This window comes from Malus sylvestris, chromosome 1, assembly GCF_916048215.2.
Source record: "Malus sylvestris chromosome 1, drMalSylv7.2, whole genome shotgun sequence".
Lineage (NCBI taxonomy): Eukaryota > Viridiplantae > Streptophyta > Magnoliopsida > Rosales > Rosaceae > Malus > Malus sylvestris.
Genome location: NC_062260.1, coordinates 11,000,160 through 11,025,639, shown reverse-complemented (window position 1 = coordinate 11,025,639; position 25,480 = coordinate 11,000,160). Strand labels below are relative to the sequence as shown.

The 25,480-nt window shown below is 38.1% G+C and overlaps 4 protein-coding genes across 5 annotated transcripts; 1 reads left to right on the top strand and 3 right to left on the bottom strand.

The window, feature by feature from the left end:
* Nucleotides 1-3,863: 3,863 nt before the first annotated feature.
* On the bottom strand, nt 3,864-6,783 carry LOC126630913 (uncharacterized). The gene is made up of 2 exons (XM_050301058.1): nt 5,410-6,783; nt 3,864-4,413 (listed from the first exon to the last, which is right to left on the bottom strand). The coding sequence occupies exons 1-2, from the start codon at nt 5,882-5,884 to the stop codon at nt 4,358-4,360; spliced, it is 531 nt and encodes a 176-aa protein (XP_050157015.1). The 5' UTR covers nt 5,885-6,783; the 3' UTR covers nt 3,864-4,357.
* Nucleotides 6,784-9,098: 2,315 nt separating this feature from the next.
* Nucleotides 9,099-14,190, top strand: LOC126630993 (uncharacterized protein At4g38062-like). The gene is made up of 2 exons (XM_050301155.1): nt 9,099-10,028; nt 11,032-14,190. Exon 2 carries the CDS (start codon nt 11,064-11,066, stop codon nt 13,983-13,985), a length of 2,922 nt encoding a protein of 973 aa, XP_050157112.1. The 5' UTR covers nt 9,099-10,028; nt 11,032-11,063; the 3' UTR covers nt 13,986-14,190.
* A 141-nt stretch (nt 14,191-14,331) lies between these two features.
* On the bottom strand, nt 14,332-15,621 carry LOC126631002 (uncharacterized). Its single transcript, XM_050301166.1, has 3 exons — nt 15,233-15,621; nt 14,869-14,985; nt 14,332-14,702 (listed from the first exon to the last, which is right to left on the bottom strand). Exons 1-3 carry the CDS (start codon nt 15,515-15,517, stop codon nt 14,589-14,591), a joined length of 516 nt encoding a protein of 171 aa, XP_050157123.1. The 5' UTR covers nt 15,518-15,621; the 3' UTR covers nt 14,332-14,588.
* Nucleotides 15,622-21,451: 5,830 nt separating this feature from the next.
* Nucleotides 21,452-25,190, bottom strand: LOC126625319 (O-fucosyltransferase 39). 2 transcript variants are annotated; one of them, XM_050294411.1, is made up of 10 exons: nt 24,821-25,190; nt 24,350-24,445; nt 24,184-24,265; nt 23,977-24,047; nt 23,794-23,882; nt 23,487-23,690; nt 23,075-23,345; nt 22,551-22,778; nt 22,215-22,412; nt 21,452-21,968 (listed from the first exon to the last, which is right to left on the bottom strand). In XM_050294411.1, exons 1-10 carry the CDS (start codon nt 25,010-25,012, stop codon nt 21,759-21,761), a joined length of 1,641 nt encoding a protein of 546 aa, XP_050150368.1. In that variant the 5' UTR covers nt 25,013-25,190; the 3' UTR covers nt 21,452-21,758. The 2 variants fall into 2 exon arrangements, with proteins under 2 accessions (XP_050150368.1, XP_050150374.1); XM_050294417.1 differs by having other exon boundaries at nt 24,887-25,189.
* Nucleotides 25,191-25,480: the final 290 nt, after the last annotated feature.

The following is a 25,480-nucleotide window of genomic DNA, read 5'->3' as shown; positions in this document are numbered from 1 at the left end:
AAATGAAGTCTCATAGCTCTTGAACGTTGAAAAGGTGTACTCCAACCAAATCATGGAGTCAGAGTCTCATGAACCTTAAGCAGTCAAGCGAGAGGAGGAAGACTAGTCGTGGGTCACATCCACGCACTGGCCTAAGGGCCTTAGCCCGAAGACTTGGGCCATGTCAAGGACTGTCGGAGACATGAGACCCATTCGAAAATTGAATGTGTTGGTCCCTATGTTCCAAAATAGAAGAGCTGTGGTTAGAAGCTCAGGCTTGGTAACCACCATGACCTTGGAAAGCAAAATGAGCTCATAGATGTTGTTGTTCATCCATTTTTTTTTGTAAATAGGCTCAAGCTCATTTACCCATTGTGCCCAGGCTTCGTCCTTCATCAAAGGAAAGCCTATTCGATGAGTAGACCATTTGAAGGAGGAAATGTCAGCTTCGGCGGAATATGAGTTGGGGGTGAATCAATTTGCTTTGGGCATGTTGTTTGCCACAGCAATTGGGGCCCTAGAAGTCTAGGCAGGCCCCAGGGAGTGTACTCCTCCCTCTTCGAAGAAAATTGAAATGTTCAGGCCAGCCCGAGGGCGATGAAGACCGTTGAGAAGGCGGCGCATGTTGACAATCAAACTCGTATGCAAGACGAGTATTTTTTGGTGCCATTGGATAATTTTTGAAAAGATGGAAGAAATCGAGGGCATAAAGCAAGAAAGAGGTTAAAGGCAAGTGAGTTATAGGAAATCTAGAAATTCTGGAAATTCGAAGGATTAGAATTGCTAAGGTATTTGGCCGAAGAATTTAAGTGAAGATTATATAAGGAACATTTAGTTAACGTTGTAGATCGTGGGTTAGTGCAAAGGTTTAGTTAAAAACGGTTGTTTAAAATGGTGCAAGTCCCGAGTAAAAGCATGCAGTTCGTTTTAATCATCATTAAGGCCTCGGTTTGCAGACTTAACAATGATTAAAGGGGGCATTGTTTGGGTTAATATTTGAATATTGGGTTTGAATGAAGGAAGGCCCAAGGATGCCAAATTAAATAAGGACTTGCCCGAAGCCCAGCATCGAGCCCAGAGACAAACTAAAGCTTTCTCAACCAAGGCATAGGACATGTGCCTATGACTAAAGTGACAACTGACAGAGACCAGCTCACTTCCAGTCAAAAAGCATTTTCTAATGGCATAAAGGTGTAAATACATGATAACTCACTGGCCCTGAGAGCCCTCGGTCAAGAACAAAGCTCTAATAATCGGGCCAAATCACCTATGAAAGGAATAAGAGACAACAGAGACAAGGACACTCAAACAACCAATAAAACAACATATAAACTCTGCTCTCAAGCCAGATTTGCATCCAGAAAAGCTAAAACCACCATAGATTCAGTCTTTTTAGTCATAGTCTCCTTAGAAAAGCTATCTTGTGTCTAGTTTAAAAGCTATGCTACCTTCCCTAGTGTTGTAGTATCGATTCCCTCGTGTAAAACATGTTTACCATCCATCCGTTTTAGCATACAACCCTTGTAAACTCAAAGAGAAGTGGCTGCAAAATGTTCAACCTTACCCGACAAGGAGAAATTTTGCCCAAGTCTCTTTGTTTATCCTTTAATTTAGCATATCTATCTTTTAAATGTACTTTTCAGCATGTATTCAGGTTATCACTAGTTATTTCCTACTTAAGAGTCTCATTTGCACCCAGATCTGGTTAACTTAATAAACCTATTTTCATTAAGAATAATCTGAAATGGAGGAAATGGTTTAAAGGGCTTTGGACTGCCTTCATTTAAACATACAAGATCATAAACTAAAAGTCCTTATTTATAAGGCAAGAAAAAGAACTTAATGCAGACTTAACCCATCTGTGACAGTCCTTTAATAACAAGAAGTTTGAGTAACTTGGGGCGCAAGTAACCACTCAAAACAGATCTATTTCAACATCTGTTATACTGAGATAATATTGGCACGCCTAGCACTTTGTTAGTTTTGATTGTGAGCCTCCAGGCCTACACCTAAGGCCCCACAAAGGTGCCTTTCAAACTAACTTCAAACTCATCTTGCAGCATACCAAGCAGCAAGAGATCACCTGACAACCAACATCACCAAAAGTGCCATTCACCTATGGGGAGTTGTGCAAGGGGCCATCCACCTTTGCCTCGAACACTTAGTAGTTCTGATCATAAGTGGGAAGTTCTGTGATTTCACTACAAAATGTGTTGAGGAGGAATTAAGTTGATTCCTTATAAAATTGTATGCAGTTTTGTAATTTGGTCAAGAAATGATTTGTGAAGGAATTCCTTCACAATTTTATGGAGCCAAATATTATTCTTACAATGTGACTTAGTATTATAGTTTGGTGGTATTCATTTTAACTAGTAAGTGAGAAATTTTATGGTCGATTCTTACGTAAGACGTATTCAAACATGGTTGGTCCATTCAATGACTTAGTGTGACACCCGCATTGTGTTTTTCTGTTAGTGTGAATAACGGGAATGGTATTGTTCACACTAAGATTTTTTTTTTAATACATTGGTACAATCATTCATTCTCTTAGGGTGAATAATATCATTGTATTAACAAAAATCGTACAATATTTCTCCCCTCCTAACATAGCATCATTTCACTATTCAAACTTTATATTTGAAACTGTTCATTATTTTTATCATCTAAAGATCATTTCTAGAAAAAATTACTTGATTTGATGAACGTTTAGTCATTCATATTGAATAAAAGAAATTAGAGAATCATTGTGAAGATATTATTTATTGCTTTAATAGTCAATTTGTTCAAAATGACTAACCGAAAACTATGAACATGTTAATAGTTAGTAACAAAAATCTTCAACATTTTTCAGTTGCTTTCTAGTGAACATAATTACGTTCAGTAGCTAGCACCACTATCTTTTAATTCGTCACGATTTCTAGTGATGGTGGTTTTATTTCATACTTGAATTTAAAAGCATGTGGGAATGTTATTTAATATTACAGTCTAATGAAATTTCTTTTTATTTGTATGTAAGAGTTTTAAATTCGACTTTTGTGAATGATGAGTTCGATATCAAATTATTTTAGTTAACTCATTGTGCGGTATATTCCAAATTCCTCACCTATTAATGTAAATATATCATTATACTATTATTTTCGACATTAAAAAATTATAACGTTTGACGGATAATTTTGTACTCTCAACATTCTACTCACGTAAGTACAATAAATATAGTAAGGTTTATGTTGAATTTTCAACACCAAAATTGGAGAGGTCAAGACCATGAGGGGGCATCCCACCACAATCCAAACACATTCTCTCCTCCACCCAATGAAAAGGGAGTTAATTAAAGGAGCTTTGTGCAGCGTCAAAGACAGACTAAAGGCTACTTGGCCACTACCAACAACGAATCAATTTTTCCCTCAATTGCAAGTTGCACATCTCAAAAGACAAATACTAAAATAAACACTAAGACTCTCATCATTGTCACTGCAATCCACCACCACAGAAAAATGCGGCCGTAGGCTCGAAGTAGCAACCACACAAATTGACCTTTCAAACGAGCTCTTTCGAAATTTTAATTCTGAGTGTTTCTGACCACTAAAAGCGTTTCTAAACAAAATAAATGCTTCTCATTTATAAAGGTGATTTTGGAAGAGGCACTTATCAAATGCTTCTTCCAAAGGCACTTTCAATGTGTTGTGAGCATAAGTGTTTTCTAAAGAAAATAGTCCCACTCGCAATTGTTTATTTGAAAATGCTTTGAAAGAAGCACTCACTTTTTTTTTTTGCCAACGCAAGAAGCACTCTTACTCATGAACAGTTAAAAGTGTTCTGTGAAAAAGTTCTTTTAAAACGCAGAAACATTTTCTTATTTTCTGTCAAGCTCTACCAAAAATATATTTGACCATCTGAAAACACTTTTAACTATCTTAAAAGCACTTGCAAACATGTTAGTGTTTACTGCAAAATTCAGTACAGCATTGGCCCTTAATTAACTACGGCAGGAAAATGTTTAGTTACAATAGTAGCGAGCTTAGAGACCACAAACATGATTATATTCACAAAATCAGTATTTACAAACCCAAAAATAGCATTCTCCATTCTCCAAGGATATTTGATATTTCACATTCGGCGCTGCATATGCTGGAAAGCAACAAGTGTTTGTCTTCCCAGCTATCTTCAAAATTAAAGGCGTGTCGAAATCATTCTCGTAAGTCTGATGGATGTTAATCTTTCTGCGTTTCGCGGCAGGATTTTGCTGATGCAGGGAGGCCTAATCGCATTATTTTCTACTTATATCCAATTATGTAACAGACTTGATTCTTCGAAAAAAGGATCACACGGCAAAGAACTCGTCAAAATAGGGCCAGTCTTGAGATACATATAAGCTAGTTTAGGCGTCGAAGTTCTGAAGAGAAGAAAGCCACTGTTCCATATAGTTCTTGCAATCTGCATATGCAACCAAAATGCTGATTAGCACAGATGACATACTAAGAGCATAAAAACTTAGCAGAACCCTTGCAATATTACAAAATCAGTTAAGTCTGAGAAGATCAGGAAACGAACAAGCAATTTCATTCCTCGTGTAAACGAGGAGCCAACTGACATAATAAGTTCAGAAATGTTCGGCACAATTGCCCCACGCACCCCCCAAAGAAGAAAACAAAAATAGCAATAAATCATCTCAAGACTTATGTTCACAAAAGGGTAACTGTGATTTTGTTATCATGCACAATTTGCAGTTCACTTGGAAATATTCTCATGTGCTTTCACAGCATTCGGAAAGATAAGGTCAAAAACCAAGTGTTTCTTCAAGTTTTGCAAAGGTCATGCAGTCAATCTGCCAATCAGACCAGGTTGTAAAGATGAGAGTTATCCAAGTGGCTGATCAATCAACTTGAAGCTCCAAGAAAATGAGTCCTGCAAGTTACAACCTTTTCGACTAGTCTCCAAAAAACTGGAACATGAGGTCCCAAAAACCATAATATTTTGCACAGAGCAGTGCATTTCAACTTCCCCCCATATTACAAGCGATATTTATACTTTAATCTAAGCTTATCTAAGGGGAGGGGAAGGTTGGAACATGGAATGCAGTGGGATGAAGAGGAGGATCCTATCCACCAGATTTCCCAACATAAAAGGTCACAGATTGATGTCTTCATAAATGACAATAATTGACTCGAAATCCCCAAAATAGAACCAACAAATTGTTTGGTATGAAATGAACAACCCAACCTTATCTATTCCTAGAGCAAGTAATCACCCAAAACAAGATTTTGTTTTACCTAAGAAGCATCCAAATATCAATTAACTTAAATTCCCCAACAGTTCGCATTTAAATTAGATTATCTCTCGAATAAAAAATTACTCAACAGTTTCAATAGATTGCTGTTTGCAGTCATACTCAATCAAAAGCAGAAAAGATACAAGAAGAATATTTCTTACCAGATGAGAATTCATCAGGGAGGTTCTTGATGGCACTCAAGAGCTCCTTGTTAGAATCATCCACCACCTCCTTGCAGCCAGGGGTATAGCAAGGGACCAGCACTGCAAAGCTATTATCCGATTCGTCATCGTCACTCTGGAAGCCAGAGCCATGAGGCTCCAACCACCCAATAGACCAGTCCGAATCGTCGGATTCGGACCCTGACAAAAACCCACCACCATCTGATGGCACAATAACAATATCATACTCCCTATCAACCCTCCTCTCTTCCCTACTCTGCCATTTCCTCTTAACCTTCCTCGGAGACGAGGCCATTTTTGGGCCCTTAACCGAAGAGAATTGAACCGCCCCCGGTTCCCTCAGACCACCAAAACCACACTCAAAAGAAGAATTCATTGAGGAGCCACTGTTAGCAGGCTCCTTCTCCTTCCCACCCCACCAACACCATGACAGACGTGTGAAAGAGACTGCCATTTTTCGGAACCCCAATTTAGTGGAAAGGTAAAAGATGATGGCAAAGAATTGAGGGAAAAAGGAGTAGAAAGGCCAGAGAGACTCAAAATTTGAGACCAAAAGAATGGGAAGCCCAAATGGTTCCTCCCTGTTGCAGCGGCAACCAACTGTCAATCACTAACAAAAGTAAATCATATCCTAACTCAAAATCCACTCCCCAAAGCAATAATTAAGACAACATTAAAAAAGGTAAGGATCAATTAACCAAATCTAAAGATAGCTAAAAGCCATTGATCTTGTTTTCCTCATAGACCAAAGGGGTCAAATCAAACACGATAGAAACTTTAGTCCAATGAATTAGTAAAATCAAATTTCAATAATCAAACTTAAAACTTTCCATTAATAGAAAAGTCTCAAGAATCAAACTCAAAGAAAACCAACTTGAACTTAATCAAACTCCAAATACACAATGACCCAATTCAAAAAATTCAAAAATTATTTCAATTTCCTCTTTTTTTTAGTTCCAAATATACCCAGAAAAATTCACTGTAAAAACATCGGAAAATCACAAACCCAGAAAAAACAATCCCCAAATTTTAAGTCCGCAAACTGACAATATCTTACTTATAGAACAAAACCCACCCCAAAAACTTGAAAAGGAAGACTTGGGTCACGACCACGAGTACAAAGTCTGAATTTTTCGAGATTTCAAAGGGGTGAAATCGGTACTTTATTGCCCAGAAAAAAAAAAACAAAACTATGGCGGCAGACGGAGGTGGAGTAACCGCGAAGCAAAAATTCAGAAAGAGAAAAGGAATTAATTGGGTTTTCGCAGCCCCGTCATCGCCACCGTCGTCTTCTTCTTCTTTCTTCTTCTTCCTCTCGCTCTCCCTGTGTTTTCTGAGAAACCGACTGCTAGTTAACGTCTGCTTCCGAATTTATAAAAAAAATCCTCTCCAATTTATTTATTTATTTATTTTTCATTTTTATTTTGGACTCTACCGTGGCACATTCGACGGTCGCGATCTAGCCTTTCTGTTCAGATAGTGCGGCGGAGTATGAATCTTATTGTGCTCCTCCGATCGTTTGGCATCATTTCCGAGTCGTGTAATTAATTAATGGGCTAATTTAAAATTGGGGTGATTAGTGGGGTGGATTCCAAATTTCCTGACGTGGTGGATCCAAAACCCAATCACTGCGTGTGTTTGCGGTGCAAGTTACTGACACGTGTAACCTATGTCAACCTATGGGTTAAGGCTTCGGAGAAAAGATTAAGAAATGAGCATGAAATTATATGCAGTTTGACTCTTTGCATTGAATTATTGAAATTATAACCGACATCTGATTGCCCATTAGTCCTACGGTTTAGTGGTATTCTTTTTTATTTATAAGTAAGAGATTTTAGATTCGAATCTCGCTAAAACCAAATTTGAACCATATTATTGTTAACCCCATTATGAGCTTAAGTCCATCACATCTCTCTTAGTGTAGATAATATCGTTTGTTAAAAAAAATAAACTCATCTAAGATTCCTCAAGGCTCAATGAATAATACTGTTATTTCATTTTTTTGAATACATCATATTTTTTACATTAGGGGAAATGAGAGTTTGACTAAGCCATATAATGGAAAATCTAATTTGGTATTAAATTCGTCATCTACAATATTCAAATTTAAGATCTCTCACTTCTAAGCGAAAGAGGAATAACACCAAATCATATTACTGAGTGAAAATACTGTTATTTCATTGGAAAAAGAAACAAAAACAATAAGAGTGCTGAAAATGAGATACATTCTTAGTGGCGTCACATGTTTAATAAATGTTTATTATAAAAAATGAACCGTAAGTTGAATAAACTCTTGTCTTGTGCTCTCGTTTAATGGTTGCAATTTGCATGGGTAATGTCGTGATCAAAGACTCATATGCACAGCCTAATAGATACAAAAAGGATCAACAGTCCCCTCCATTTGGCACGTTACATGAGCATGAAATGATGAAAAGGCTACCACCAAAAGGTAACCAAAAAAGAGAAAGACGGTATTATATTATAAGTCATTTTGTAAATATCACTTATGTAAAAAAATAAAAAAAATTAAGATCATTTAGTTAATTAATTGTAGCAAATAAATAAACAGCTCATATTATAAATGTTTTTACTAATTTCAATCATCTATTCTTATACAGCTCGATGACTACATGATCTCATTTTATATTCATTTTTTTAAATGATGATATTTACACAATCTATAACATGAAAAGTTCTGTGAGCCAGCTAGGAAATAACTAAAGGTTACTCATTCTTATCATCTATTCTTATATAGCTTGATGACTACATGATCTCATTTTATATTCATTTTTTTAAATAATGATATGTACACGATCTATAACATGAAAAGTTCCGTTAGCTAGCCACGAAATATTTAAAGGATGAATTCCTAACAATTTTTTTTGTGAAGCCAAGTATTGGTGTGTGCAAGCAAAGCTTTCAAGGTTTGAGCTTTGGATATAATAGTGTAATTACAAAGAGGCAGTAGAATGTGGTGTATCTAGTGTTTTTGAGCATGTGGTCGTGGTGACAAGGATCTTATCATAACTTGTGTTGTGTGGCACAAAAATGGCAAATGGATGACTTGCCAGTTGCTACCGTCCTACAAATTGAAATCGTCAAAATGGACCCTCTTTCAACGCCAAAAGTGCACATGAATGAATGTACCATTCATATGGATGACACCACCTACTATTGACAGTTATCGAACAACCAATTGATAGGGAAATTCTTTGGGTTATCTTAACCCTGGGTTTCTCAAAGGCGATTAAGGCTATGTCTCTATGTTTTCATGAGTTTTCATGTCGCTGACAATGTCGTGAGGCCAATGTGGTAGCTCATGTTATTGGTTAATTTGCTTTAAACAATGGCTGTTGTAGAGCATTATGAAATCTTGTTAGTTGTTGTTTTTTTTTTTTTTTTGTTTGTTAGCTGAAATGTAATTTACAATGCCAAACGAAAAATAATATAGATGCAGTTTAGAAATAAAAAAGACAGTTTTTTTTTTTTCAAAACAAAAGGTATCAATTTGACTAAATTTTGTACAACCATTTCGTTTTTTATTTTCATTTGAGAAAAAAGCTCCACTCCTTCCGAAATTGTAACTTCTCCTTCAAATTCGGAGTGCATTCTTCTTTATTTTCATCAACATTTCATTTGTTTCCTCCACTCGCACAACCCATTTTAGGAAGAAACCTTATGGTAAAACTCTCTCAAATTTACCAATGTCCATAAAGCTCTCTCAAATTTACCATATGGTAAAACTCCAAGGTGAAAACAAAAAAAAGCCACAAAGGATTTTCAAGGTAAGATGAAGGGGAATCACTTCTTTGGGTCAAATGAAGGCTACATGATATGGAGAAAGCATTAAAGAGAGTTTCGCGGATATTGTGACAAAATGGGGTGAAAGTGACACCGTCGATTTATGTTTCAATCTTGGCCAATGGTCTTAACCAAATGCCAAGATCTCTAAGTTTGGACATGTTGAACTCATAATTCCGAGCTCAACCAAAGTTTGACCTGGTACGCAATTTGTTAATTCAGGCTTAACAAAATCTTTGCGACTCATTCATATGGATTTTAGATTTCTATTTTCATTCAAGCAAACATCTGGTTGAACCCTTCTAAATTATTCCTTTACCAAATGTCAAAAGTTCATTAGAGATTCCTGAGGCCTAATCAAATCTTGGTTAAAGCTAGGGTTTGTGTTGTAGGTTTCATCCATTATCGACCCCTTTTTGTTTCTGTAGATGTTGCAAACCCTAAACGAATTTCTTAGGAATTGGGATTGAAAAGCCCAACACAAATCCAATCCCAAATTCCAACGGCTAGTATTTCACGATTCCCATGCTGTCCTAAACTTCCAACACAGTTTAAAGCACTAACGCCGTTAGTAGCCAACACTATAACGCCGTTAGTGTAGGGTCGTACAAAACCTTTTCAGTTTCCACACTCGAATCCTAACGGCTACTTCTCTCTCTATCTTTTCTGAGTTTTCCTCCCGTTTGCCTTTCCTCTCAGTTTCCTCGGCACAAAGAAGTGAAACAGCCACAAATCGAAAACCCACAGCACTTGCGTAAAGTCCTACTCGAATGTCGAATCTGTGATCTCGCAGCCAGGTAATTGATATAAAACCACAGCACTTTCTAGGTTCTCTTTGTTTTTCTCAAATCTTGTTTGGTTAGTGAGAAAATTTCAGGAAATTGATAGAATTCTCGGTTTTGGATATAAAACCAGGCTAACTAGGAAACATTTTCATTTCCCGTGTTTTCTTGGAGACCAAACACTGAGTCATTGGTTGCATTATGCTAGATTTAAGCAATTTTCCTTCACTATTTGTTCCATTTTGTTTTTTCTTCCTTGTGATTTCTGGGTTTGGGTAAAGTCAAATTCTTAATTTCCAAGTTGATTTCTATAGAATTTGTTCTGTCAAATCTCCGGTGTGGGGTCTCGAACAACATTTGGTTGCTAAGAATGCCCAGAAAAAGAAGAAGAAAAATTGAGTTCTTGATTTTGCCCTGTTGTTCTTTGTTGGGTTTAGATTCAAGCTCTTAGTGTCTTTGTGCTTCTCACTTTTTCTCACCAAACAAACAATGGAACAAAGCATGCAATTTCCACATTCAGATTTTATGGGGATGTTCTTATCTATTCATATCATTTTGTTTCTCTATTCATTTGATATACATGTACTCATATGTTGGTTCGGAACATTTTCGGATTACTTGGAGTCCTCATTATTTTCTGTTAGAATGTATTGACTCTTGGCTGAAATGTTTTCTAGAAGTGAATAAATTTGAGTGTCCACACACATTTAGCCACAAATTTTAACTGAAAAAACAAGTGTTTGGCCAAACTACCTGCAAAATTTCAAGTTGTCATCTAATCGTGCTACATTCTTGACATTTCTTTTAAGTATGGTTCATCTTGTAAGGAAAGAAAAAGGGCAGAAAGAAAGAGGTATTTTGTGTTCTTGAGCCGTCGAAACATGATTTGCCATTTCCAGTGTAACACTTCAGCTGCATTGTTTTCGGTTCATGTTGTCTTGTGTTATATTTTTCTTAGTTCATGTGATAAGAATTTGTGATATGTTGGATATTGAAGTTTTGTTCTGTTTGCAAACAGGTCCTTTTTGTTAAACTGAAGGGGGAAAAAATATGGATAAGGTTTACGAAGAGTTGGACGAAGTTAAATCTGAGCTTGAGAAGCTCAGGGCAGAATATAAAAGCAAAGCAGAACTATACGAAAGCTTGGGGAAAGCACACAATGAGCAGCTCACTAAATTCCAGCAGGCAAGTTCCAAAATCGAGCAACAGACTCAAGAACTAAACGAGAAGGCAGAGAAAATCTCGGTGGCACAGCAGATGTGTGAAGATCTTAAATGCACTTTGAAAGAGAAAGAGTCCATAGTTCAACATCTCAGGGCTGCAAACGATAAACTTCGAGTTGATTGTCATGAGAAGTTCAGAAAATTGGAAGATACAAACAGAGCGTTGGCATTGGCTTTAGATGAGGCAAATGAAAAGAAAATGGATCAAGAGCAAACGGTTTGTGCATATAAAGATGAGATTAAAGACCTCAAAGGCCGTCTATCAGTCTCACAGAAGAAATGTTCGGAAGCAGAAAAGAAAGCAAATGCACCCAAAGAGCTGAGAGAAAGAAATGAGGTGATACTCAAACTAGAGGAGGAAAGTCAGAAAGTTCAAGATAAACTAAAATGGAAGACGGAGCAGTTCAGACATCTGGAAGAAGCACACGACAAGCTACGTGAACAGTTCAAGGCTAGTAAGAAGGAATGGGAAACGGAGAAGTCTTCATTGCTCGATGAGATTTGTCAATTGCAGACAAGTTTTGATTCTAAAACCCAAATTTTAGATGATCTTCAAAACCGGCTGCAGAGGTGCAACCAAGCCCTGGCTCATGAAGAAAGCCGGAGAAAGTATCTGGAGGTTCAAGTTTTTGAATTCCAAACACGCTTTGAGAACGTCTTTATTGATCGTGAGCATACCAAATTGCAGCTGGAATGCTTGACTGCTCAGAGGGACAAACAAATTGCATCACTAAGACAGTCTCTAAGCACCAAAGAGGCACTTCATAAAGAAATGGGATATCAAACAAGGAAGCTGGAACAAGAAAATCAGGAGTTGCGAGCTTCGCTCAAAGAACTCCAGGAAGCCCAAATCCAATCAGCACCAGGTTCACCTTCTCTGGCAAAGCTACGAAACAAGCTCAAAAGTTTGGAGCAGATGCACAGAGAATCTGTTGCCAATCATAGGGCTAAAGAAGCTGAATGGAGCTCTCAACTGGAAAGTATGACGGCAGACCTGAACAACCATAAGTCTGAGTTAAAGAGTAAAGGTGCAGCATTAGAAGAGCTTAGGATGGAAGTGGAGCAGATGCACAGGGACCGCACAGAAAATTGGCCCAACAGAGTTGTATGCAACTCTCAACTAGAAAAGATGACGAGTGATGTGCACAACTATATGAATGAGCTAGAGAGTAAAGATGCAACGATAAAAGAGCTCGAGATGGAGTTGGAATCCAGTCATTTTCTAAGTATGCAGCTAAAGTTGGAAAATGAGGAGCTTTCCGTCATGTTATTGGTTTTAAAACTTGGAATTTCTGAGGCACAGTTGAAGATTGCAAATGAGAAGTCTGAAATGGATAGGCATGATAAAGAGAACGAAGAAAAGATTTCTCTGTTGATGCAACAGCTGGAGATGAAGAATGATGGTCTTATTATAGCACGGGTAGGTACTGAAGAAGAGCATGAAAAGGCAGCATCTTTATCAAGTAGAATTGAAGTTATGGATCTCATTGATAACCAGAAGCTTCCTATACAGAAAGAAGTTGAAAGAGAGCTTAGAGAAGTTAATGATGCCTTAGAGAGAGCAAATGTTGTGTTGGCTGAAAAAATATTTGAAGAAAATGAAATTGAATTCGAATTGCAAATATGGAAATCGATTGCAGAGCGCTTAAGAAGTGATCTTGAAGCAAGTGTAGGAATGCGTAAAGAGTTGGAAGCTTCTCTTCTTGCACAGGTAGAAGTCGAGGAAACCATAAAGCAACAAAAAAAGGGTCTTCTTTCTATTTTTGAAGAGAAAGACAAAATAATAGATAACCTCCAGGAGAAGATTGTGTTACTGGAGCAGAAGCTTGACAATGCTGAGTCAGTAAAGACAGAGGCATCGATGTCCCTTGAGTCAGAGAATTCAATCTTTCTCCAATTCACAAGAGCGAAGGACAAGAACTTTGAGCAACTTGAGAAAGAGGTCCACTGGCTAGAGCAGGAATCATTGAGAAGGGAATTCGCAGGTCTCGTGATGGCACAAACTGATGCAGAGAGAACATTTGAGTATGAGAAAGAGAAACTCATCCAGCATGTCGAAGAGAAATACCAGAGAGTGAATGTTCTTCTCCAGCTTGTGGAGTCCTTGGAACACAAGTTTAACTGCTCATTAGCTTCTTTCTCTTCACAGCTAGCCGAGAAACAGGCAGAAATTGATATGATTTATGAAGCTTGGGAGAAAATCACTGCTGCTGAGGTTATGGCTGCACTTGAAATTGAAGAAAAGAAATTGATGGCCGTGGAACTTGAGGAGGAAATCTGTAATATACAGCGGAAACTCGAATCACAACAAAAATCCTTGTGCAAGTCAAAACAGCAAGCATTGGAGGTTGAAGCTCAGTTGGAAACAAAAGAGCAGGAAGTGAAGAGACTGACTAATCAAATGAAGACAAAGCTAATAAACTCGGATCCCTTGGTTGAGGAGCTCAAGAATAAAAGAAGAAATTTACTTGAAGATGTCATTCAGTTGTCATCGGAAAAGGAAAATTTATTGCGGTTTATAGGAGGGCTGGGTGATAAGATCGGGGAGTTCTCCACTACAGATAAACAACTGATAGGGATGTTGGAAAGGATAATGCTCTCTTTTGACGACAAAGGTTCAGGAATGGATTTGAAATGGAATGATGAACTTGTTGATCCAGAACAAGAGAATGTGCGTACGCCTATCATCGTCAAGATATCTGAAGCCATTTCTGATCAAAGATCTCCATTTAGAGACCTCAACCATTAGCTAGTATATGTTTCAGAATATCATGCAGTTTAGTCATAGCATGGAATTTTTTAGCTTGTGTATGACGACCCACGCGTGTGTAAGTATTTTATTTCTAACTAGAACAAGTTTCCACAAATTTGACTTATCCCTTAAGCATGTAATTTTCTTTTGCTTATGTGCATCAGCCAATGTTTCTGCAATTTATTAAGTTTCTCTTTGCAAACTCGTTTTCGACAAGAAAAATTGAAATTGGTTCATCAGAACAATGGTTCGCCTTTAGTCAAACTCCAAAGGTTTAGGAGCTACATCGAAACAATATCAACTGTCCTAAAATCTAAAGGAAATGGACAGTACACACCGCATGTTTCAAGTTTACTAACATAAATGATCATTTCTTTCTAAGTAGTACAAGAATGTGGTACAATTTAGCCAATGACAGGTTGATCAATACAATGTATCTAGGTCACTAAATGAATGATAGTTACATTTGAGTAGTTCACAAGCATGCATGAACTTCATTTCCGAGCAACAATACGTCAATCTCATCGCATGAATTGGCACCAGAACAACCAAATGCAAAACTACGCATTGCAGTCCTGAGACGGGGGGAAACGATCCCTACTAGCTCCTGCTAGATGAAGCTGACTTTCGAGCAAATTCGGACAAACCCTGCCTCAAAGCTCCAAGGTTCACCCCATTACCAACTAAAACGCTCGTCACACCCATTTTTGAAACCTGTAAACACCATGTAATTGATCAAACACACGAGCTTTGAATGACTCATTGAATCTAATCAGTTCAAATCCAAACCCGAAATCCATTTTAATATCTATGTTTTTCAATTCAATGCAGTCTTATGGGGAAAATCTTCCAAAACGGATATAAATAGTAGATGGATCACCGTTTGAATATTTCTATCCTCGTCGTCAAAGAAAAGCATCTCAGTAAAGGGTACCCCAGTGGTTGCATGAATTCTTTGGAAATGCTCTGTTTTGTGAGTCCAACTGGAGAAAATCTCCTGCATAATTACAAACACATGTTACATTCAGTCAAAGCCGTGTGCATTGACAGAAGTATCTGTGCATCATAGGAAAACATGATAACCAAGAACTAATCACAAATAGTTATGAAAATACAATTCTACTTACCACTCGATAGATTCGATCGATTGGATTTTCATAACTATTAGGTCTTTTACTTTTAATTTCAATTAAAGAATTGCGAATTACAGATTGGAAAATAAAACAAGAAAATCATCAACCAACCTGGGTGAGAAACAACAAGTGGATACCCAGTCTTTGGAGGAAAGATTTGGCAACGTCAGAAGTTGGAGATCTCGAAGCAACAGCCATGGATATTCCCTTGTCCTTGAGCGCATACAATATTCCCGAGGCTTGCGGGTAAAGATACGGTGTGTCGTCGTAGTAGAAGCACTCGCAGAAGAAGGGCCAGAGGGTGTAGTCGAGATCGAAGACGACGAGACTCGGCAAGTTCTGGTGTCGTTCGATTATCTGCAGAGCCTCGCTCTTCACCTTCTCGTCGTCGCCCATTGTTCCCTTTTGGCCTAGGTTGAAAATCTGAAAAAATAATCAAATTTTGACCGTGTTGTTGTACGCCTAATTAACTAAGAGAGAGGGGGAGGCCGGTTGCAATAAGAGAGAAAAGAGAGATATTTAAGTGTGAGGTGTGTTGTCATTTTATTATGCATTTATTTATAGTAATATTAGTTAAATTCTTACCATAATAGGATAATATCTATTAAAGAGAATATTTTAATATATTCCTATATATACACTAAGATTTATACAATCACATTCTTATTTTAAATATGACTACAACACTCACCTTGAGTGTGTAAATACTTAAACAAAACATCGCATCAAATCTTCAACAGATAAGGTAGAATAGTTGATGAAATCGTTGACACAACGGGAAAATGTGAGTCTCAAATTTAAAGAAAGTATGCATTGGTAATAAAACTCACAAAACCTCGCTATAGTAAAACCTAAGGCAGATGAACCCATAGACTAGGGAGAAAAGTGAGAAGTATCCATAATGTCTAAAATAAACGTCATACAGGACGAAAGTAGTGAACTCGACGGAGTATGATCATCCTAGGATAGGTGTCTCATCAAAACTTCGTTAGGTAGCAAAAACCCAGTGAGAAAAATGCTACTAATCGTAGGAAAAAGAGTACATAAAGATCAAGTGAGTATACTTCAAGATACTCCCCCTGAGTTAGACATAACTTTCAAATAAGAGAAACTGATGAGGGGTGTGAATAATCTTTGTAATTGAGGGTTAAGAATTCAACTTATCCAAAAAACAAGCTTTGCATGGTGGGAATCCAACATAGGGAGGTTGTTGATGCACAAAACCGAAGGTCTTGGAACAACGTAAATCCAACCGTGAATCTGCAAGAAACGTAAAGAACACAAGATGTATCGTGGTTCACCCCAATGTTTGGGCTACGTCCACACTGATATTGTATTTCTCTATTTGTGAGAGGATGAGAGGGTTAGAGCTTCTGATGGTGAGAGAGCTCTTCCCATGGCCTAAGAATTGGCCTTCCTTAATGAGGAGAGTGAGGAGTCCTTTTATAGAATAAGGGCTCCTCACTTATTACATATTTGCCCCTTCATTTATTACATAATTACATTTGAGTCCTCCGAGTATTTATACGAGGTCTAAATATGGAGGCCTAAGTATGGTACAAACAATAGTCCCCAAAGTCTTCAGTCAAGAGAGTCTTTTGGCTAGAGACTTGAAATTCAGTCCATGTGTGGGCCGAAGTAACTAGATGTCGTCTAGGAATGATACTCGATATGAGGCGGTGCTCAATCTAAAATGATGCTCAATTAGAAGTAGCACATGTTGCGAGGCTGCTCTGCTTGTGGCTTATGTTGCCTTGGTTGGCTTGGCTTGTGGCGTTGAAGGTGAGGGAGTCCCTTTTATAGAATAAGGGCTCACTCCTCAATACAAAAAATGATGCGTTATAGTTGATGCTCGCGGCAAGGCGGTTGCTCAGCAGGCGGCGATGCTTTTTAATGATGGTGAGGGAGTCCCTTTTATAAAATAAGTGCTCGCTCCTCAGTACATGAATTAGGAGTGATACTCGCAGCGAGGCGGTTGCTTAGCTGGCGGTGATGCTCTCCAATGAAGGTGAGGGAGTCTCTTTTATAAAATAAGGGCTCGCTCCTCAGTACATGAATAATTGGTGCTCTCTAATGAAAGTGAGGGAGTCCCTTTTATAGAATAAGGGCTCGTTCCTCAGTACATAAATAATGGGCTAAGTCCCCCAAGTATTTTTCATGAGGCCCAGTTGAGGCAGATAAGGTAGAATACTTAAACAAAACATCGCATCAAGTCTTCAGCAGATAAGGTAGAATAGTTGATGAAATCATTGACACAACAGGAAAATGTGAGTCTCAAATTTAAAGAAAGTATGCATTGATAATAAAACTCACAAAACCTCGCTATAGTAAAACCTTAAGGCAAATGAACTCATAGACTAAGGAAAAAAGTGAGAAGTATCCATAATGTCTAAAATAAACGTCATACAGGACGAAAGTAGTGAACTCAACGGAGTATGATCATTCTAAGATAGGCGTCTCATCAAAACCTCGTTAGGTAGCAAAAACCCAGTGGGAAAAATGCTACTAATCGTAGGAAAAAGAGTACATAAAGATTAAGTGAGTATACTTCAGGATACTCTCCTTAAGTTAGACATAACTTTCAAATAAGAGAAACTGATGAGGGGTGTGAATAATCTTTGTAATTGAAGGTTAAGAATTAAGAATTCAACTTCTCCCAAGAACAAGCTTTGCATAGTGGGAATCCAACATAGGGAGGTAAATGATGCCCATATGATGAATTGAGGATACGGTGCATCATATCACGTTCGGGATGTCCCATACGGTCATGCCAAAGCAGTAAGGTGCTCTAGAACCTAGGCTCAAGGGCGGCCACATGGTGGATCTCTATGTCTCGAATGGTTGTGATGTACAACCTACTCATGAGACATTCTAGCTTCTTATGAATACGCTTCTGGCCATACTCGTAAGAAGTGATACAAAGAAGTTCAGAACCATTCTCTTCAATGGTTTCAACAAAAGAAGTGATACAAAGAAGTTCAGAACCATTCTCTTCAATGGTTTCAACATGATATTGATTATCTCTAATATCTCTAAAACTCAACAACGTTCTTCCGGAACGTGGAGAATAGAAGACTTTTTAATAGTTAAGACAGTACCATTAGACAACATTATACGGGCATTTCCGTATCCGTCAATCAAGTTGGATGAGCTTGGGAGGGTTGTCAAAAGTGCATTCTTAAGTACGAAATTAGTAAAATAGTGTCGCTCACACAAGATGATGTGTGTGGTAGCACTATCAGCCAAACAACTAACTTCCCCACTAGTCATACCTAGAAATAAATTAATTGAATCGGTCACATGCATAAATACAATTCCATTCATTTAATTAATCAATCGAGAAATAATATCCAAAAATAATATCCATAATTCTCAGGTTGGGCTAGGGTTGCATGCCAGTGAGTACCCTACCAAGCTGAGGGCCTGGGTTGTCATGTGTGAGCAGCAAAGCCCAAAGGGATACTATCGTGTGGTAGGCATCAGACGACGTTGTTCCCATGTGTGCTCCACGCGGCGGGTTGCAAGCTAGTTGCTGTGGTTGGCGGTGGTGCTAGCAACGGCGATCCGCAACCAATGCCGCATATTTCCTTTTCTTTTTTTTTTTTTGAAAAACCCTAATTGCTTCTAATTTATTTATATGCTTTGACCCACAAATTCCTCATAGCAAAATAATAATTGCGTAATGTATGAAACGTGTATATATATGTGTGTGTGTGTGTATAAATTGACAAATATATTAATCATATACAATATATATCGGAAGGAAAATATAAATATAGGGGGTTCACGTATCATGGAGAATGTTTTGATGCTTCGTGAACGTTCCAAATATCTCACTTTATTTTAACCGTACCTAATTGGCAGAAAACAAATAAGAGCCTTTGAATTTTGTAGAAGAAAGTATCCTCCTACGATCCTTCAGTTCCTTAGCTTCTGGCAAGTGAGTGCTGATAACGTGTTGTAGACCTAATTAACTGAACTATTCTAGGGGAATATAGAGGGGGAGGCCGGCGGCAATAAGAGAGAAAATAGAGATTTTATTGTAAGATGTGTTTTGTATCACCCTATTGTGGCTTTATTTATAATAGTATGATAGGTTAAATTCTTACCTTAATAGAATTACAACTCTAATAAGATAATATCTACTAAAAAGAATATTCCAAGATATTCTTAGATACACTAGGATTTACACAATCGTATTCTTATTCTAAATATGACTACAAAATTGTATGTTTTGTAAGAATTGATCATCAAAAGATGTTTTCTAATAAATCAAGTGCACGCAATTTTTTATTTTTATTTTGACGTGAGAAAGAATTAGAAACAATGCTACTACCACGCTTTCATGTTCTATTTTTTATTTTTTATAACACATATACAAAATATTATTGTATAAAAAAATAACTAAATATATTTCAAACAAAACAGATACGAGAAAATTTCATCATTCTCGTTCTCATTTTGCTTTTTATCTTTTTGTTGACCCTAAAAACTACCAAGCCTACGTGGCGCGTAGACCGAGTAATCTATGAGCTAACTACGTCATTCGGTTGAATGCGGGGCGTGCTAACTCGTCAGCTGAGCCCAGCCGAGGAGTAAAATATGCTAATGTTGTGTTGAGTGCGCGACTGACTTCTGCATCTTGCGATTGCGATCGAGGAAGGAACACGTCTCGGCCTCTTGGGTTCTCGAACCTAAAGACAAAGCTACTATTCTTACGAAGTTCACAAATCGTCGTCGTCGGATTCGGTCGCAGTGATGGTATCCGTCAGAGTAAACTCACGCCGAATCGACACCAAAGTGTAAGGGCACAAATACTCAAAGCGGATATATGTCTTCACAATAAACGTGGTTCGGCCGTCGGAATGCCGAACTCTAAATCCCACTTGAGAGTATCCAATCATAAACTAACTCGGCGTGCAATGTGCCGAGCTTAATAAACTGTAACACCTCACTTCGCCGAGAAGACTAATGAGATGACCTCAACCAATAAGGATTTGGAAATCCTTTTCGACCGAGACTTGGATAGATAACCAGTCACCCTCGACGCAGTGCTATCTATGTCGACTAAAGATGCTGCGACCGGCTGGTTTTACGATGACAGTGCTATCTATGCCGATTGAAGATATCACCGGTTGCCTTCACAGTGCTGTTTATCCAAACTGAAGGTGTGTCAGCGAAAAAAGAAAAAGAAAAAGAAAAAAAATCTCAAGGTTGTTGAGAGAATTTGGTGTTGAATTGAAGGGGTCAGAATGATGCACAACCTCCTCTATTTATAGCGGCCAACCTGTATTGAATCCCAATCCCTCTCGGATTAGAACTCTTTTATCTCAGCCAATCCTATTCCCAATAGGACTTTGAACGTAACTTGTTATCAAACTTTATTCAATCTCATTATCCTGATCCCGTTGTAACTCCTTTTCAAAATAGGATTCGTCTACATTCCAACTTCCCATATGATACGGCCAAATTTAACCGTGCGGCCCATGGACTAAATATCAATAACACCTGTACACGACTTCTGGGCCGAGAACGAATCTAAACTCGGCCTATCCGATATTGGGCCGAAAAAGATCTAAGCTCGGCCCAAAACAATATTTTTTTTGGGCCCAAACACCATCACAGTTGATCAATAAGTCAATAGAGAAAACTATCATCTCTGGTACTATTTATTATGAGATGAAAATGAGAAGTTTTATGTTCGATTTCTCTTTACCAAATTATGTTGATCGAGTTAACCAATCTCCAAACTCCAAAGTATCAGAACAAAAATCTAGGGACGAAAAGAAATAAAGGATCAGAATGGAAACCCACAAAAGTTAGGGGCAAACATGAAACTAACTCAAAAGAATATGCCGACGGGCCAAAAAACCAAACATTTTACAAGAAGGAAATAAACAATATTTCGTTGGATAGTGATTTGCTTCAATTCATTTGTGCTTTAAAGATGTCTTCTATGAATTTGTCTAATAATGGACCTATCATTGAAGATTGCAATTGATCACTGAAGCTACTGCGTTCCACGTTCGCCGTCAAGCTAACTCTATTGCCCATATGCTTGCTCATTTTGTCGTCTACGAAGGTCATTGTACATGATTTGATGAAACTCCCTCATTGATTTGTAATTTGATTAAGGAGGATCTCTCCATCCCGTGTTTTTAATGAAATTATATCATATTCTTTTGCCTTTCATTTCATCGCTCTTCCCCTTTCGATTTCGATACAAGAATACGAAACCAGCCTCCACATTCCTTTTGTCTTTCAAGGTTGTAGAGAATGGCTGAACTTTTGCAACTTGATATGTTCTTATTTGGCGGGAGATGAAAGTCGGAATCCGAACAAACACATTTGTTTCAAAAGAGTATTGCCCGTAAAGGTCACAATTACATCCGAACCCATCGACAAATATTACAAGTTTACAACCCCACTTTTACACTATTTCTTCCTCCCACTACATCCCCACAAGCACCTATCACACCTATTGCACCCTATCGAAAGATATTAGCTATGTAGTTTTACGAGTAACGGAAATGGGCATCGTTTTTTTATTTACCAAATAATACAAGTCTCAAAATCTAGTGGTACCAAATAACGAGATGTCAAACTCGCCATACCCGCCTTCGCTGTGACATTAAACTCATGCCTGGCACATGCAGTCGGGAGCAGGATACGTGTATATGGACTGCTTAGGCTTTCTAATCCTGATTTGTCCTTGCCTGTTTTCGTGCCCTTTTACTACCGACTGCTGGAATTCCGACCAGCTAAGAGTTTTGTTTAGGAAGAGTTGCCCCAATAGTGGCATACTCGGCCTGATGGTCTTCAAGTTCTCGTAAGTTCGGTGCCCTACCTGTTGACATTAATTTCTTTTTCGTCAGTATTTTATGAGTTGCAGAACATTATGAAATGGAGAGCATGTGAAAACATATCTATTGTGCACCATATTGCTGTGAAAATCTCATGCCTTCGTGTAAGGATGGGTGCTCAAAGACATTATGCAGGTGAGTGACAACCCTCACAAGTTGAAAGTACCGGCCATGGCAACGGGAATATATGACATCATAGAGTTGATAAAAAAGTTATTTGGAAGTCTTACCAGTGCATTGTGCATATTTCCCGGGGAAGCAGATACGAAGATATCACTGTGCATGCTAACGTAGTAATCAACTGCTGCTAACAGAGAAGCCTTTCCTTTGATTTGGGCCCGTTCTTCTGAAGAAGCAAGGCTCTTTTTATCTTCCATAAGTGGAAACACTTTTCGCAAAGTAGCAATCCTAGCTTCCCCACCGTATACCTGAAGAAAACAAAACGAAATTGATAATTAGAACTATGTAACCGGAAACATTAGATTTTACTTTCCTAATTGATATTTGCCAAATTCACTGGATGAGACTTTAGCTAACATGAGTTGGATATAAGGAACACTGATAACCTTGTGGGAAGCAAGATAGAGCCGAGTATTGTTGTCAAATCCTAAAGCCGCAAGAAGCAATCCAATCTCTTCTGGAGTTAATGGACAACGCCCCTGACTCCTCAGCTCCTCGTCCGTGAACTGGGAGTTAAGGACTCTTCCCTGCCAGATCACTTGTCGGTATTTGGCCAGAGCCAATTTTTCAGCTTTTCCACCACCAAAATCACAGGCCGAATGGGCTGCCATATCCTGCAGAACGAAAAAATAAATCCAGAACATAATTTCCATATTGCAAACACAATTTTTCATACTTTTCAGCAGTTACAAATTAATTGTAAGTTGTTAAAGTGGCACATAATGTGTTACAATCTGTCCATTGTTTGTGTACCGCAGAACATAAAATACTGCAAGTTAGACATTGATTGTTTACATATAGCAGTTACATATACCAGCGATGACAGAATTTCACTGTGCACGACACAAATTTTGGGGAAAAATAAAGGAGTCAATCCAAATGGATGTGAATCAAATTATGAGGGGCAAACCTTATCAAACCGTAGATGCAGCACAACAAATTTCCCTGCCCCTTGCTTGTCATTCACATCAGGCATCTCCTGCAAGTAATTGGTGCTAGCTCCCCCACTTTTGCTAGAAGGATATCTAAGACGGCTGACCAGAGCATCTCCAAGAGCTCTAATATGCGGGACAAACACTAATGCTTGAAAGTTGACCTTACAGCGTAGTCGTTGGATATCCATAGGCAAGTTGTCAAATGTCAGGCGGTGTGAGAATGGGGCAATTGCTGCTATTCCATAACTGAACCACATACAATTCAGCATATACGAAATTTAAGATATAAAGCCATAATTTTCCATTGACTTCAATAGCTACTAAAGGTCTGAAAATTAAACAACAAGAACACGATCATTTAAGCCAACAAGTTCAGGTGATACAGACCTCTGAACTAGGGGCAATACATTCTCTAGATACCAGTTTGCTGAAGCATGGACAGGTGCTGTCTTAACTCTCGTAGCTCGGATGGCCGTTGCATAATACTCCCTTGTGCTCCACGAGAAATCAGAAGGGAGCTCTTTAACTATTCTAATATCATCCTTCAATACATTAATGAAATGATCAACATCAAATATATCCATGAAGGAGCTGCAGAGAAAAGAACCGGCAGAAGAATAAGTACCAATAAGGATTCAAGAGATAAAGAACATGTATAATGCAAATATAAATCAACATTTGCTTCTACAAATACCTTGAATCTCGCCATACAGGATTCACTTCAAGGTACGGGATCACAAGGGTTGCATTCAGTATTTTAGCAACTGCTACTGCATCACATATCTACAAATAAAATAATTTTAAGAACTAGCCAGGTGGTTATACACAACTTTGAAACAGATACACGTTGGATGAATTACAAACTTTTAAGACCTACCCCCATCCTCTGCTGGTTCAGCCCTCCATCAAGAAAAACTTGGATAAATCCCTCAGATTTTTCTGGTAATGCTGCATGAGATTAAAGAATCAATTGCGAAAAAGTAGCACTTAACATAGGAAAACACATTAGTTCTGCAACCTATAGTAAAACTACTTTAGATACAGAGACATAACCAAAGTAACGCTGTTTTCCGTAAACACTCACAAGGGGCAATTGATGATTCTGCACAAGGTTTCCATGATTCGTTAGCCAATGGGGTCCACAGATCCGAGAGTTCTCCTTCTGACTACACAAGGTAAAGATTTTTTTTTTTTCTTGTCAGTCTAATTTTATGCGTACAAATCAGTCAAACTAATCAACTGTGACTCACAGTTTGGCGTTGTAAAGCACTCTTGAGAAGGCGTAGGTGCTTAGATTTTGGAACATTCCATTCCTGAAAAGTCGGCTTCGTCATCACATCAAGCCCCTAAAAGAAAAGCAGTGTTTAAATGATCCTGATCTCTGCAACAGGTGGGAAGTGCACTTATATATCACTAATGGCACACATATCTACTTGCACAAACATCGCGTAACAATTGATGGGCGCCTCGGCATTTCAATTGCTATGATAATCATTGTTCCTCAGTTTGTCGGTGATCGAATTTACAAGAAAAATGGCAGCAGCAAACAAATCAAAGCAAAAAACTGCATGCAATCTGGCCCATGCTAAAAGCTTGGCAAAGAAATTACCATGTTGCATTTTACGTTTACAGCATTAGTAAATTGAACAATAACCAAAACCACTAGAAAAAGGCCAGAAAATCCCTCTGAGAAAAAGCAGGAAAACCTCGTTACCACTTACCGAGTACATGGAAGGAGAAGTATAATCCAAGGAAAACAGGTAATTAAATAAGAGGAAGAAACATACCGAGTACATGGAAGGAGAAGCATGGCCCAACGGACTGAACAAAGTGGGCAAGAAAACTGGCAGGAGAAGGAGAAGAAGAGCACCGAGAGCTCCTCCTCTGGGAGAAAACTGAAACTGGACCACCATTGTTCCAAAACTTCAATCTGAAAACTAAAATCTGGGTTTTGCTCTGCAGTGGAAACTACAAAGACCCAGAAAGAGGAAGACGAAGACGAAGGGAATAACGCAACGCAACTATAAATATAGCGGCCTACAAAGCCGAGGGGAGAGCCTGCGAGAGAGTAAAGGCACTTTGGGAGGACACCTGGACTGCTTGCTTTCTAGTTTGGATTGATTATGTAAAGCGTGTCACTCTCGGAAATAAAGTTTTTTTTTTTTCTTATGAGAGTTTTTGTGCGGAAAAAAAAATAAAAAAAAAAACTAATGAAAATGGTTTGAAAACTTTTTAAGTTTTAACAAAAATAATAAAATAAAGGGTAAAATGAATAGTACCAAAATTGATTTTTTTAGTTTAAAAATATGATTTTTTTCATTAAAATAAACAGTACCGAAAGTTTTTCTTTAAAGTTCCCAAAAAAAAAAAAAAAAAAAAGA